This window comes from Vipera ursinii (assembly GCF_947247035.1).
Source record: "Vipera ursinii genome assembly, chromosome: Z".
Taxonomy (NCBI): Eukaryota; Metazoa; Chordata; class Lepidosauria; order Squamata; family Viperidae; genus Vipera; species Vipera ursinii.
The window spans coordinates 2,852,282-2,865,447 of NC_139517.1; the positions used below are offsets into that span (position 1 = coordinate 2,852,282).

Genomic DNA, 13,166 nt, shown 5'->3' on the forward strand with positions numbered 1-13,166 from the left:
GGTTGCCTACCCCTGGTCTAGGGTCGCCTGCTTGAGCAGGGGGTTGGGCTAGATGACCCCCCAAGGTCCCTTCCAACTCTGTTATTCTGTTATTTTTATTCCTCCTTCTCCTTTTTAAGAATGTATTGGGCAACCATTTTTCTTGAGCAGGGGGTTGGACTAGAAGACCTCCGAGGTCCCTTCCAACTGCTATTCTATTATTATTCCTCCTCCTCCTCCTCTTTTTAAGAAGAGATTGGAGTACCATTTGTCTGAAATGTTACAGGCTCTCCTACTTGACAGGGGTCGGTCTAGAAGGCCTCCGAGATCCCTATTCTGTTATTCCTCCTCCCCCCCCAACCTCCTCCATTTTAAGAAGAGACTGGAGAGCCCCTTGTCTGAAATGGTCTAGGGGTCTCCTGCTTGAGCAGGGGGTTGGACTAGATGACCTCTAGGGTCTCTTTTCTTATTCTACTATAACCTGGCCCCAGACTTTTCCTTTTCCTTTTTTAATCCAATCAGCCCTGTAAGGGGGGGAGGGAGAAAAAAGAGGAGAATAATAACGACTGAATAATAACTTGGAACTGCCTTCGAGAATTAATAACTTCTCGATGGCAAATGAACCCGGCCAATGGACACCTTCTGCTCCAAGTTCCAGAGAGCAAACATCCCATCAGAAAAGTCTCACCAATTTGTGTGTGTGTGTGTGTGTGTGTGTGTGTACTGGTAGAGTACAACCACTAGGACTCTCTGCTGATACCTTTCCTCTCTGTCCCTTCCCCCCCCCCAGTCCTGCGGTGCCTGGGCATTGCCACCCGGACCGTCACCAACTACAACTCGGCGCACGACACGGATGTCAGCCTCACCATGGACATCTACTTTGACGAGAACATGAAGCCCCTGGAGCACCTCAACGCTGACTCTGTCTGGTGAGGACTTGGGACCTCCTCCTCCTCCTCTTCCTCCTCCTCCCTGGGCATCGGGGTGGGGTGGATGTGGACAAGTGGGCAGAGAAGACCAACTAAGTTAGTCTCCAGTTAGCTGTGCCTTCAACTTGATCAGCGTTCTTCTTGAGATCGAGAAGCACCCAAGGTTAAACAAACCTTGGTTGCCACGGTACAAAAAAAGATGTGGAGACTCTGGGAAGAGTGCAGAGAAGAGCAACAAAGAGGATCAGGGGACTGGAGGCTCAAACCTACGAAGAACAGTTGCAGGAATTGGGGGCGGTCTGGTTTAATGCAAAGAAGGACTCGGGATAACACGATAGCAGTCTTCCGATACCTGAGGGGCGACCACAAAGAAGGGGGGGGAGGTTCCACCTGTCCCAAAGGTGCTTTTTCAAACGGTAACTAGACTTTCTCTGTTTTTCCTTGAAGATGTTTCCCTTCTGATCCAGGAAGCTTCTTCGCTTCTGACTAGTCAGAACTCACGAAGCTTCTTGGATGGGAAGCGAAACGTCCTCAAGGAAAAACAGAGAAAATCCAGCTGCCTTTTGAAAAAGCCCTTTGGGGACCTGGATAACCTAGAATCTCCACAGACGAGGGGTCCACTTCTTCTCCAAAGCCCCCGAAGGCAGGACAAGAAGCAACGGGTGGAAACTAATCAAGGAGAGAAGCAACTGAGAAATCAGGAGAAACCTCCTGACAGTGAGAACAAGTAATCAGTGGAAGTTGTGGGTGCTCCATCAGTGAAGGCTTTCAAGAAGAAATTGGACAACCATTTCTGTCTGAAATGGCCTAGGGCAGGGGTAGACAACCTTGGCTCTTTTATGACTCGTGGACTTCAACTCCCAGAATTCCTGAGCCAGCAGGAATGCTGGGAGTTGAAGTCCATGAGTCATAAAAGAGCCAAGGTTGCCTACCCCTGGCCTAGGGGGGTCTCCTGCTTGAGCAGAGGGTTGGAGTAGAAGACCTCCAAGGTCCCGTCCGACTCTGTTCTTCTGGATATGCACTGAACACTTGAATTTCCTCCTTGCAGGAATTTCCACGTGTGGAACGACTGTTGGATGAAGAGACCGGATCTGCCTTCGGGTTTCGACGGGTGGCAGGTGGTGGATGCAACCCCTCAGGAATCCAGCAGTGGTAAGCTTGGGGTGGTGAAACATAACTCCTATGAAATGGGTGCCCAGGTTCCGACGAACGAACCCAATGGAGGAAACGCCGCCGAGCTATGATCCAATCACTCAGTGCAAAACTTTACAGAGCCCATCATTTTGGCACGAATGAAAGCGAAACCAGCTCTGGTTAATTCCCGTGCAAACCACTACTATGATTAAAATATAGAACCCTCCATTCCCTTCTTAGTGCAGGTCATGCTGTCCAATCCAGGGTCAAAATATTGTTATGAGAAAGTGTTTCTGTAGGTTGGCAAACATCTGCTGAAACGTCCTTGCTTCCCACAACTTGACTTCTGGTTGTCCGGAGCTTGCGTTCCATTTCCCCCTCTCCTCCCCTCTAATGCGTTGGCAACATCGTGTGCGTGCTTCGAGCTTGACAACGGGATCTCCAAATTTGGAACCCCGGAGAAGGTTCCAGATTGGAAACGTGACGCTCGGTGGAGGAGTCACTCCCTCTTCTCCGTTTCTTTCCTCGCGTCACCTTCCATGTCTCCCCACAGGGATCTTCTGCTGTGGGCCCTGCTCCGTGGAGGCCATCAAGAACGGCCTGGTCTACATGAAATACGACGCTTCCTTCTGCTTTGCCGAGGTGGGTCCTCATTTTAGCGACGAACAGATCTCAGGAGGCTTAGTTGGGGGTCGGTCGTTCAGGCACGGGGGGTGGTGGGTGGCTGGGAGAAAAGTGGCAAGAGGACAGATTAATGATGATTGGTCTCCTCAGGTGAACAGCGACAAGGTGTATTGGCAACGCCAAAGAGATGGCACCTTCAAGATTGTCTACGTAGAAGAAAAAGCCATCGGGCATCTCATCAGCACCAAAGCCGTGGGATCCCATCAACGCCAAGACATCACGAGTCTTTATAAGCATCCCGAAGGTACGACAGCGCCGAGTGGGGAAGGATTGGGGCAGCAGCAACATAAATGTAGCTATTCCTTGACTCCCAACAATTCGTTCAGGGACTGTTTGAAGTTATCGACAGTACTGAAAAAAAAAGTACGTTATCCCTGTTTTTACCGTTGCGGCATCCCCGTGGTCATGTGATCAAAGTTCTGGCAACTGACTCGTATTTGTGACGGTTGCAGTGTCCCGGGGGGGCTGTCACGTGATCCTCCTTGGGGACCTTCTGACAAGCAAAGTCAAGGGGGGCAAGCCAGATTTCACTTAACGACTGCATCACCAATTGAACAACAGTGATTCACGCACTCGTAAAATGAGACAAAATTCGCTCAGCAAAAGTCTGGCTTGGCAACATAAATCTGGGGTACGATTATGGCCATTAAGTCGAGGACTACCTGTAAAGCAAGGAAATCTAGAGTTCTATTTTGGGGGTGGGCTTTTTGGAAAAAAAAGGAGCAAATCCCCTTTCTATTTTCTGCTTTTGTTCCGATACAACGAGGAATATTTATATCTGTTCTGTATGCATCTCCCTCAGGAGCATGGCATTTCAAATCACTTCACAACGACAGCTCGTCCTTGAGCGAGCCGCAAATTCATGTTGCTAAGTGAAACATTTGTTCAGTGAGTTTTGCCCCATTTTATGACAGGCGTTAAGTGAATCATCTTAAGCTAGTAAGAAGGTTGTTAAGTGAATCTGGCTTCCCCACTGAGTTGCTTGTCAGAAGGTCGCAAAAGGGGATCAGGTAACTCCGGGACAATGCAACCGTCATAAATATGAACCAGTTGAATTTTGAATGTGTGACTGGGGGGGGGGGATGCTGCGACGGTTGTAACTGTGAAAAACAGTCTTGGGTCACTTTTCTCCAGTGCCATTGTAACTTTGAACAGTCACTAAATGAACTGTTGTAAGTCGAGGACTGCCTGTATGTCATCAAGGTCTTCTTCGTATCTCTCCCCTCGGATGAAAGGAGAGGGGACCCCTTTTTGAATTCCCCGTTCTTTCTCTCCGCAGGATCGGAAGCAGAGCGCAAAGCAGTGGAAACCGCCGCCAAGCACGGCACCAAGGCCCACATCTACACCAACAAGGAGTGGGGAGAAGACATCTCAGTGACGTTCGACACGCAAGAGGCCTACACCGGACAGGACATCTCCTTGAGGGTCATCCTGAAGAACCGGAGTTCGATGCCTCGCAACGTCTCTCTCAACCTCTTTGTGGCGGTCATGTATTACACAGGCGTCACTAGCAGCAATTTTAAACAGGAGCAGCGGCAGGTCCAGATCCCTGCAGGAGGAGGTAACCATCTCCGGCTGCCCGAGGCACGGCATCTTATGCCAAAACTGGGAGGGACCCGAGGTTGTTGAGGGTGTTGGAATTCATTGTTGGAATGTATTTCTATGCAACAACCGGAGAAGTATTCAGCCAGTAGATGGCAGTGTTTAGAAGTTTGGATCTATGGTATATAGTGTTCTTTGTTAAAATAGTTGAGCAGTAAAGCACATGGTGACGGTGCTCTTTGTTTGAGCTATGGTGCTCAAACAGAAGGAGGACTGTGCTGTGATGCAGAACGGGTTATGCAAAATAAGAAAAGGAAAACTTGGCATTTGTGTAACTTGAGGGTCTCCCCCTACATGACCCCAAATTTGTCTGCCTTTCTTCTCGCAGCTCAACCAGTTCCGATGGTCATCTCCTATCCCGAGTACAAGCCCCATCTGGTGGACCAAGGAGCCATGAAGCTCAGCATTTCCGGGAAAGTAGCCGAAACCGGACAGGTCATTGCGAAGGAACACACTTTCCGTCTTCGCACCCCGGACCTCACCCTAACGGTACGACACGGACTCTTGGCTGCCTTCACCAGCCGTGTCTGACAAACTAGGTTGGACAAGGATAGTGAGAAACTTCTGAGCCCAGAAGATTAGGATTCTCAGGAGATGTTGGTTAGAGAAATTTATTTTTGCAGCTGTCCCCAAATTTGGAGCTGCCAGTTCCTGTGTTCTTTGGGATAAGGGGAACTACATTCTAAATTAATTCTCATTTAGCGACTGACTTTTTAAGAGATTGTTCGTAGTTATGACCGTGACAAAAAGTAACTTCACGACAACCCGTCATCTTTACGAACTTCACAGGTCTGCCAAGCCAAGGAAAGTCATGGCTTCACTTACCGACCACTTCAGTTAATGACAGGTGCCAATGTGGTGGCTAAACAAGGATGAGCTGTATTTTGTACAGAGGGTCACTGGGAGTACTGCCATACCATTCAGATGTTTGTAAAAATACTACCCCTAGGAGGGTGCATTATTTCACTTTGAAAAATTAGCTATAGAATTTTCCTTTGGATATATCTAAAACCAGTGTTTCTTTGCACCAGGGAGTAATTGTATATAAATATATTTCTACAATACAGGTAATCCTTGAGTTACGACCACAACTGAGCCCAAAATTTCTGTTGTTAACTGAAACATTTGTTAAGTGAGTTTTGCCCCATTTTACGACCTTTCTTGCTACAGATGTTAAGTGAATCACTGCAGGTGACAAGTTAGTCACCCAGTCGTTAAGTGAATCAGGCTTCCCCCATTGACTTTGCTTATCAGAAGGTCGCAAAAGGGGATCATGTGACCCCGGGATGCTGCGACTGTCATAAATAGGAACCAGCTACCATGCATCTGAATTTTGATCACGTGACCATGCTGCAAAGGTCATAACTGAGAAATGGTCATAAGTCACATTTTTCAGTGCCGTTGGTGAATGGTCACTAAATGAATTGTTTTAAGTCGAAGACTGCCTGTAGGCAATGCAGTAGTCCTCAACAGTGGTGGAATTCAAATATCTGAACAACCGGTTCAGATATTTGATATATGCCTGGGCCTCCGAGGCCTAGAATGGACTTCCGGAAGTGGCATCCATGTTGTCAAGTTTCCGATGCTGCTAACATCGAATGTTATTGCTTGACACACGTACTTCCAGTGGCCCGTTCTAGGCCTGGGAGGCTTCCTCCAGGCCTCCGAGGCCTAGAACGGACTTCTGGAAGTGACACCCATGCACTTCCGGTGGGCCATTCTACACCTGGGAGGCCTCCTCCAGGCCTCTGAGGCCTAGAACGGACTTCCGGAAGCAGTGTGCATTCAGCCGGCTCTCTCAACTCAGCAAAATTTAGCTACCGGTTCTCCCGAACCGGTGCAAGCTGGCTGAAACCCCACCCCTGGTTCTCAACCTACAACCATAATAGGGGCCAGAATTTCTGTTGCTAAACAAGGCGGGTCGCAGAGAATTTTGCGACCTTTTTTTTTTTTGCAACGAATCAGTGCAGTTGCTGAGTCATGCCGTTGTTAAGTGAATCCGGCTTCCCCCCATTGACTTTGCTCGTCGGAAACCGGCTGGGAAGCCGTGACACCAGGATGCTGCAACTGTCACAAGTACACGCCAGTTGCCAAGTGTCTGAATTTTGATCCCCTGACCGTGGGGATTCTGCCATGGTTGAAAGTGTGGAGTCTGCCCATGAGGCACGCACCCCTTTTTTCAGTGCGGTCGTGACTTCTAACGATCCCTGAATGACCCTAAGACTAAAATACTACCTGTATTTTCTTTTTACGGTCCCCTGATGATGCATTCGCAATCCCTTAGTGCCGTTCATCCTTCCTCGTCTCTCATCCTCTTCCTCTCTCCTCCGCAGCTGCTGGGTCCGGCCATCGTTGGACAAGAAACCCAAGTCCAGATCGTCTTCAAGAACCCTCTTCCTGTGACCTTGACCAACGTTACCTTCCATTTAGAAGGTTCCGGACTTTCGACTCCCAACACGATGACTGTCGGGTGAGTAGACCTGTAGAAAGCTGCCTTATTGCGGTGTTTTCGCTCTTCCTGTTAGCTGGTATTCACAGACGACACAGAACAGAGGAACAGAAGAACAGAGCTGGAAGGGACCTGGGAGGTCTTCTAGTCCAGCCCCCTGCTCAAGAAGGACACCCTAGACCAGAGGTCCCCAACCTGTGGGCCGTGGCCGCCTGGCCACCGGGCCGTGGAACAGGCTGGCCAGTGCGCGCATGTGTGCGCGTGCACTCACCCTACTCGTGCTAGGAAAAACGAGGTGCTGCGTGGCAAAAACAGCGTAGTGCTAGCTAGTGTCACGGAGGCCCTAGCTAGCACCACCCCATTTGCGTCGCACTGCTTGTGGCCCTGTTGGCATGTGTGCACGCACGTAAAATGCTTCCCCCTCCGTTTCCCTCCGGTCTACCAACCGAGAAAGAGACCATTTCAGACAAGTGACTCTCCAGTCTCTTGTCTAATCTCGTCTTAGAGAGGGTTGGAGCACCCACAACTTCTGGTGGCAAGTCGTTCCACTGGTTATTTGTTCTCACTGTCAGGGAATTTCTCCTTAGTTCCAGGTTGCTTCTCTCCTTGATTAGCTTGAGCCCCCCGCTTCTTTGTGGCAGCCCCTTAAATAGACACCTCTGAGGAAGACGTTTCTTCACCTTTCAGCCCAAATTTGGGACCATCAAAACAATATTTTATTGCCCCGTCCATCTGACACGTGCTGTTTTTGAAAAGGACAGATCTTTGCAATCAAAAATTTTAGGAAAGAAGTAGGAATTATTTTGCCTTCCGAAGGGTCTCCTTACTTGGCAAGTGATCAGGAATACTATCGAAGTGTGAAAAAAAATATTTGGAAGATGCAATTTTCAGGGGAAGGATGATCTAAGACCAGGGGTCTTCCAACTTGATGACTTGTGGACTTCAACTCCCAGAATTCCTCAGTCGGCCATTTTGATGAAACTGTGGGCTTGCGTCCAGACCAGGGGTCTTCAAACTTGGCCCTTTGATGACTTGTGGACTTCAACTCCCAGAATTCCTCGGCCAGTGTACCTGGCTGAGGAATTCTGGGAGTCGAAGTCCACAAGCAGCGGTCTTCCAACTTGGCCCTTTGATGACTTGTGGATTTCGACTCCCAGAATTCCCCAGCCAGCAAGGAATTCTGGGAATTGAAGCCTGCACATCTTAAATTTGCCAGAATTGAGAAATGCTGATTTAAAAACTGATTTATTTTCATTATAAAAGGCATTCCAGAAAAAAATAATAACTTTACAAAGCGTGCTTTAAAGAGGAGAAGGAGTGTGCAATTTTGACTAAGAAGGAAAATAACCGTTTCATAAAACGGGTAGGACTCATAGAGGTCATCTAGACCAAATCCCTTCTCGGTGCAGAATCCATAAGAGCACCTTGGACAGATTTCCAAGCTGAGAATTCAGGGGAAAGTAGCAAGAACAATCGTGCCTTCTGCACGTGTACAGAATTCTTTCCCCCCCCCCGAATATCTCCTCTCGGTCACCACTTCTGTTGTGCAGTTCATTAACGTTTCCCACCCAAAACCCAAATCCTTTCTACAACATTAATTTCAAGTACAGCTAATCCCGAATTTACAGCCATGAATGAGCCCAAAATTTAGGTTGCTGCCGTGAGAAATTTGTTTTTTTTAAAAAAAGTAAAAAAAGGAACCCAGACAACTAAGCACTTGTGATGTGTAAAAAATAGAAAATTAATAAAATGTTTTTAAAAAACAAGTTTCTTAAGTGAGTTCTGCCCCATTTTTCTGACTTGCCACATTTGTTAAGTGAGACTCACAATAGTTGTTCAGTTAGCAACGCTGTCTTTAAGCGAATCTGGCTTCCCCCCCCCCTTGACTTTGCTTGTCAGAAGGTCTCAAAAAGGGGGATCCCGTGACACCCCCAGGGACTCCGCAACTGTCGTAAATGTGAGTCGATTGCCGAGTGTCTGAATGTAAATCCCGTGACCATGGGGGAATGCGTCAATGGCTGTACTGTGTGTGAAAGTTGGTCTTAAGTCACTTTTTTTCCCGGGCCGTTGTAACTTCAAATGGTCACTAAGTAAATGGTTGTAAGTCACAGACTCCCTGTGGCACACTTTTTCCTGAGCGGGATTTGCAAACCTGACCCGCAATCTCTGTTTTCGTGTTGCAGGGACATCGGTCCGCATCAAACGGTGCGACTCTGCCAGAAATTCACCCCGCTCCGTGCCGGACGCCGTCAGTTGGTTGCCAGTCTGGACAGCCCACAGCTCTCCCAGGTCCACGGCGTGATGACCATCGACGTGCTCCAGAGCCCTCCTCCGGGCCCATCAGCCTCTCCGGCACCTGCCCGGGGTTCTCCCGCCCGGGGCCGAGGCTCCCCTGCCCGCGTCCGAGGCTCACCGGCACCCGCTCGAGCCAACCACAACACCCCAGCCACTGCCAACACCAACGCCAATGCCAACACAAATGCACGAGCTACCCCCAGCCGCCAGCCCAATCCCGGACGAGCCCCCAATGCTCACGGAGGGGCTGCCACCTCCAGGCCAGGGGCTGCGGGGCGCCCCGTTTGAGCCAGCTCTTAGCCGCGGGTGCCGAGTGCGACGTGACAGCACAGCCGAACCAGCCGGCAAAGAGAGGAAGGGGGAGGGGGTCCCTGCCCGAGCCACAGAACCACAGCTGGGTGCGCCAAGCCCACGAGGCCGGCGAAATGTTTCCCCCGGTGGCGACCTTCGAGAAACGTCGCCACCTCTTCACCCACCGATTTCTCTTCCCTTCCCTTCTGTTCTGCTCCCCCGTTTCCCCTGCGTGTTGTTGTCTTCTGTGAATAATCACCCAACTGGATTGCAATGTGTAGGGTGCAACTGAGGCATCTTCCCTGTTCCACACCGTTCATCTGAGATGGGGGGGGTCGAGGACTCGGGTGGCCCTACGGCTCTGGGACCCCCTTTACCTCCCATTTCTCCCCCTCCCCACTGCCCCAGGGGCACTACCCACCCACCCACCCTGTGCAAGGAATGTTTATAACTCGACACTTATTTTTCACCACGATTCTTGTTTCCTTCTTCAACGCGCCACCAATCTTCCCCCGTGCACGCTTGCTTCCCACGAATGGTGCAAAAACCTCTGGAGAAGTTCTGGAGAACTCCCCACGGAGAAGTTCAAATTATTGTTCCTCCTCAGATGTGCGGTGGGTGGTCTTCTCACTTGAGCCAAAAGGAATTATTTTCTAGGAAATTTTCCCCCACGTTTCCCCCCCCCCTCTCTTTTTATTGGGACAGATTCAGGGGTGGGGGAGGTTGGGATTTTATTAGCTTTTTTTTTTCTTCCAAGATTTGCCCTGGAAATGTATTTAAGGGGGAAGGAAGTCGAAATCAGATTGCTGAGGAAGGTTAATGCAACATAAGTTGGCTAGCCACGCTTCTTCTGCCATTCACGCACTTAAAATATAGGCAGATTAAAAGTGTGAGCTGATCACGTAACCCTAAAGCGGAGTTGAGAAGGTTTTTAATTACTATCCAGATTCTTGCTCTTGATTATGTTTCTATCCTGCATTTAACCTATATGGAAAACGAATGAAGCAAAAAAAAAAAAAAAGAAAGAAGGAAAAGAAAAAACGCTGTATTTTTTTTGTGTGTTCGTACTAATATAGGTATTTATTTGAAAATAAAATGATTTTTAACTCTTTAGCGTGCTTTTTAAATAACGGCGTGCTTTTTATGTTTTTAATGAGACCCGAGTCATTCTGAATTTATTTATTTATTTATTTATTTATTTATTTATTTATTTTATTACATTTATATACCGCCCTTTCCCGAAGGACTCAGGGCAGTTTACAGGGTAATTAAAAACCAAGATACAAAAGTTAAAAACAAGTTTTAAAAAAAATTACATTTGTCCCTGTATAAATAAAACCCCAGTTAAAATAAGATTAATCCTCAGCCTGGGCCAGAGAGCTCGAAGAGCCAGCTGCGAAATTGGTGGGTGGCAGGTCGACCAAAGTCTTGAAATTGCTCACCACAAACGCTGACAAGATTATTTTAGCCCGGCGTGCTAAAACAGGACCCGAACTGTACAGGTAGATTAACACCTTTTGACAGGCGATTTGCAGCAATTCATTTAGTGACCCGTTCAAAGTTACGACGGCGCTGAAAAGAGGGACTTAGGACCGTTTTTCACACTTTGTGACCGTTGCAGCCTCCTCAGGGGGATCAAAATTCAGACGCACGGCCACTGACTCGTATTTATGACGGTCGCCGTGTCCCCCGGGCGGGTGTCTTGCGATCCCCTTTTGCGAACCTCTGACAAGCCAAGTCGAAGGGGGAAGCCAGCTTCATTTCACAACCGTGTTACTAACTTAAGAACTGCAGCGATTCACAACAGTGGCAAGAAAAGTCGTAAAGTGAGGCGAAACTCACCTAACATTTGGGGCTCCATTCTGGACGTAAATTGAGGACTGACTGCGTTTATGCATAAGCAGGGAGAGGGACCCCAAGGATAAGAGATTTACCAGAAACCTAGAAAGCCACTTTATATGCATTTGAAACATATTGAGTTTAGAATGAGTTCTTTCATTAATCAGCATCCTTTGATGTGTCTCTGATGAAGCGCACACGTGCTCCATAACATTACATGTACCGCGTAACGCTTCATAGCCCCCCACGACATCCTTAGTATGATCTAGTTAACGTTCACCCTCGTATTCGGAAAGCGTGGCATTCACACTGCAATGAGATATAATTGAGTTTGCAAGTTACTAACGCAGGGGTCCCCAACCTGCGGTCCGTGGCCCACTACCGGCCTGTAGCCTGCTGACCACCGGGCCGCGGAACAGGCTGATCCGTGTGTGCACATGTGTGTGCGCACTCACGCCCCCCCGCTCAGGCTAGCGCCGCCACTATGCAAATGGGGCACCGCGTGGCGAGAACAGGACAGTACTAGTGCCCACGCAGCAAAAATGGGGCAGTGCTACCGAGTGTCACCCGGGTGCTGTTTGTGTCGCGTGTGCTCGCGGTCGCATTGGCGTGTGTGTGCATGCACAGAAAATGCTTCCCCCTCCCTTTCCCTCCGGTTCGCCAACTTGAGAAAGGTTGGAGAGCTCTGTGCTAGAGTTCAAATCGACGCACAGGTAGTCCTCAACTCATAACACTTCATTTAGCGACCGTTCAAAGTTACGACGGCACGGTTACGTCAACTCCCAGCGTTCCTCCGGCAGGGGGCTTCCAGCCCAGCGTGCTTAAGAGGGCAGCGTGACGTTTAAAATCAACTGTTGTGTTTTTGATGGGGCTTTCGCAAGGGTCAGAAACAGGTCCTTGACTTACAGTCATTCGTTTAGTGACCATTCGGATTCGATGGCCATCATAAGTTGAGGACTCCCTGTAACTTTGGCAAGTTTTAGCCAGTTTTTAAATCAGACTCTACATTCTGTGGGGAACGTGCTTTGTGACTTCAAAGAATTAGAACACATTAATAAAAGAAAGTCCAAGTTACGGGGAATCATGCATCATCCGAACTTTTCACTTGTCATTCCGGCCACTTTTAATTCTTTGCCACACTATAAAATTCAGAATTGCGAGTCAGAATCCCGGCTGCTGCATTTTATCGGAATGGCACTGTAGTTGCTCGGCTACTGAACCACAACTTTGTGCAACTCTTTGTTAAAGCTGTTCTGTCTTTCGCAAGACGCTGCCTGTAAATGTCTGACTTCTACTTCCTCGATTTTATGATCACTGAACTAACCGTTTCTGAGAAACCTTGGCAGCGACTTGTCCAGACGGTCTTCAAGAATTGGAGACACAATTTAATGGAAAAATATATATACCAAACGGGAGGAGAGGTGTTACCTCCCGTTGATAGGACGCGCAACTTAGGCGTCCTCCTGGATACTCGACTCAGTTTTGAAGATCCTATAGGAGTTGTGGCTAGGGGGGCATTTGCAAAGATTTGCCTTATATACCAATTGCGCCCCTATCTGGACCGAGATGCCCTACGTACGGTCACTCACGCACTCGTTACCTCCCGTATAATTACTGCAATGCTCTCTACATGGGGCTGCCCTTGAAGACCACCCGGAGGCTTCAGCTGGTGCAGAATGCAGCCGCGCGGGTAGTGAGGGAGCATCCCGATACTCCCATATTACACCCCTCCTGCGTGAGCTGCATTGGCTACCAGTTGTCTTCCGGGTGAGATTTAAGGTGCTGGTACTTACCTTTAAAGCCCTACATGGCTTAGGCCCGGGATACTTGCAGGACCGTCTGCTGCCGGGAACGAATTCCCATCGCCCAGTACGCTCCCACAGAGAGGGCCTCCTCAGGGTGCCGTCGGCCAGACAATGTCGGCTGGCGACCCCTGGGGGGAGGGCCTTCTCTGTGGGAGCGCC

General features: G+C 48.9%; 1 protein-coding gene across 1 annotated transcript in view; it reads left to right on the top strand.

Annotated features, from left to right (window-relative positions):
• TGM1 (transglutaminase 1) overlaps window positions 1–9,651 on the top strand; it is a gene marked incomplete at its 5' end in the record, with an annotated part of 51,794 nt that extends 42,143 nt beyond the window's left edge. The window contains 8 exons of the mRNA XM_083378750.1: window positions 770–908; window positions 1,957–2,060; window positions 2,596–2,684; window positions 2,817–2,970; window positions 4,006–4,287; window positions 4,657–4,817; window positions 6,662–6,798; window positions 8,961–9,651. Of these exons, the coding sequence (XP_083234876.1) occupies window positions 770–908; window positions 1,957–2,060; window positions 2,596–2,684; window positions 2,817–2,970; window positions 4,006–4,287; window positions 4,657–4,817; window positions 6,662–6,798; window positions 8,961–9,360 (1,466 nt within the window). The 3' untranslated portion in view covers window positions 9,361–9,651. The remainder of the gene's footprint in view (window positions 1–769; window positions 909–1,956; window positions 2,061–2,595; window positions 2,685–2,816; window positions 2,971–4,005; window positions 4,288–4,656; window positions 4,818–6,661; window positions 6,799–8,960) is intronic.
• Window positions 9,652–13,166: the final 3,515 nt, after the last annotated feature.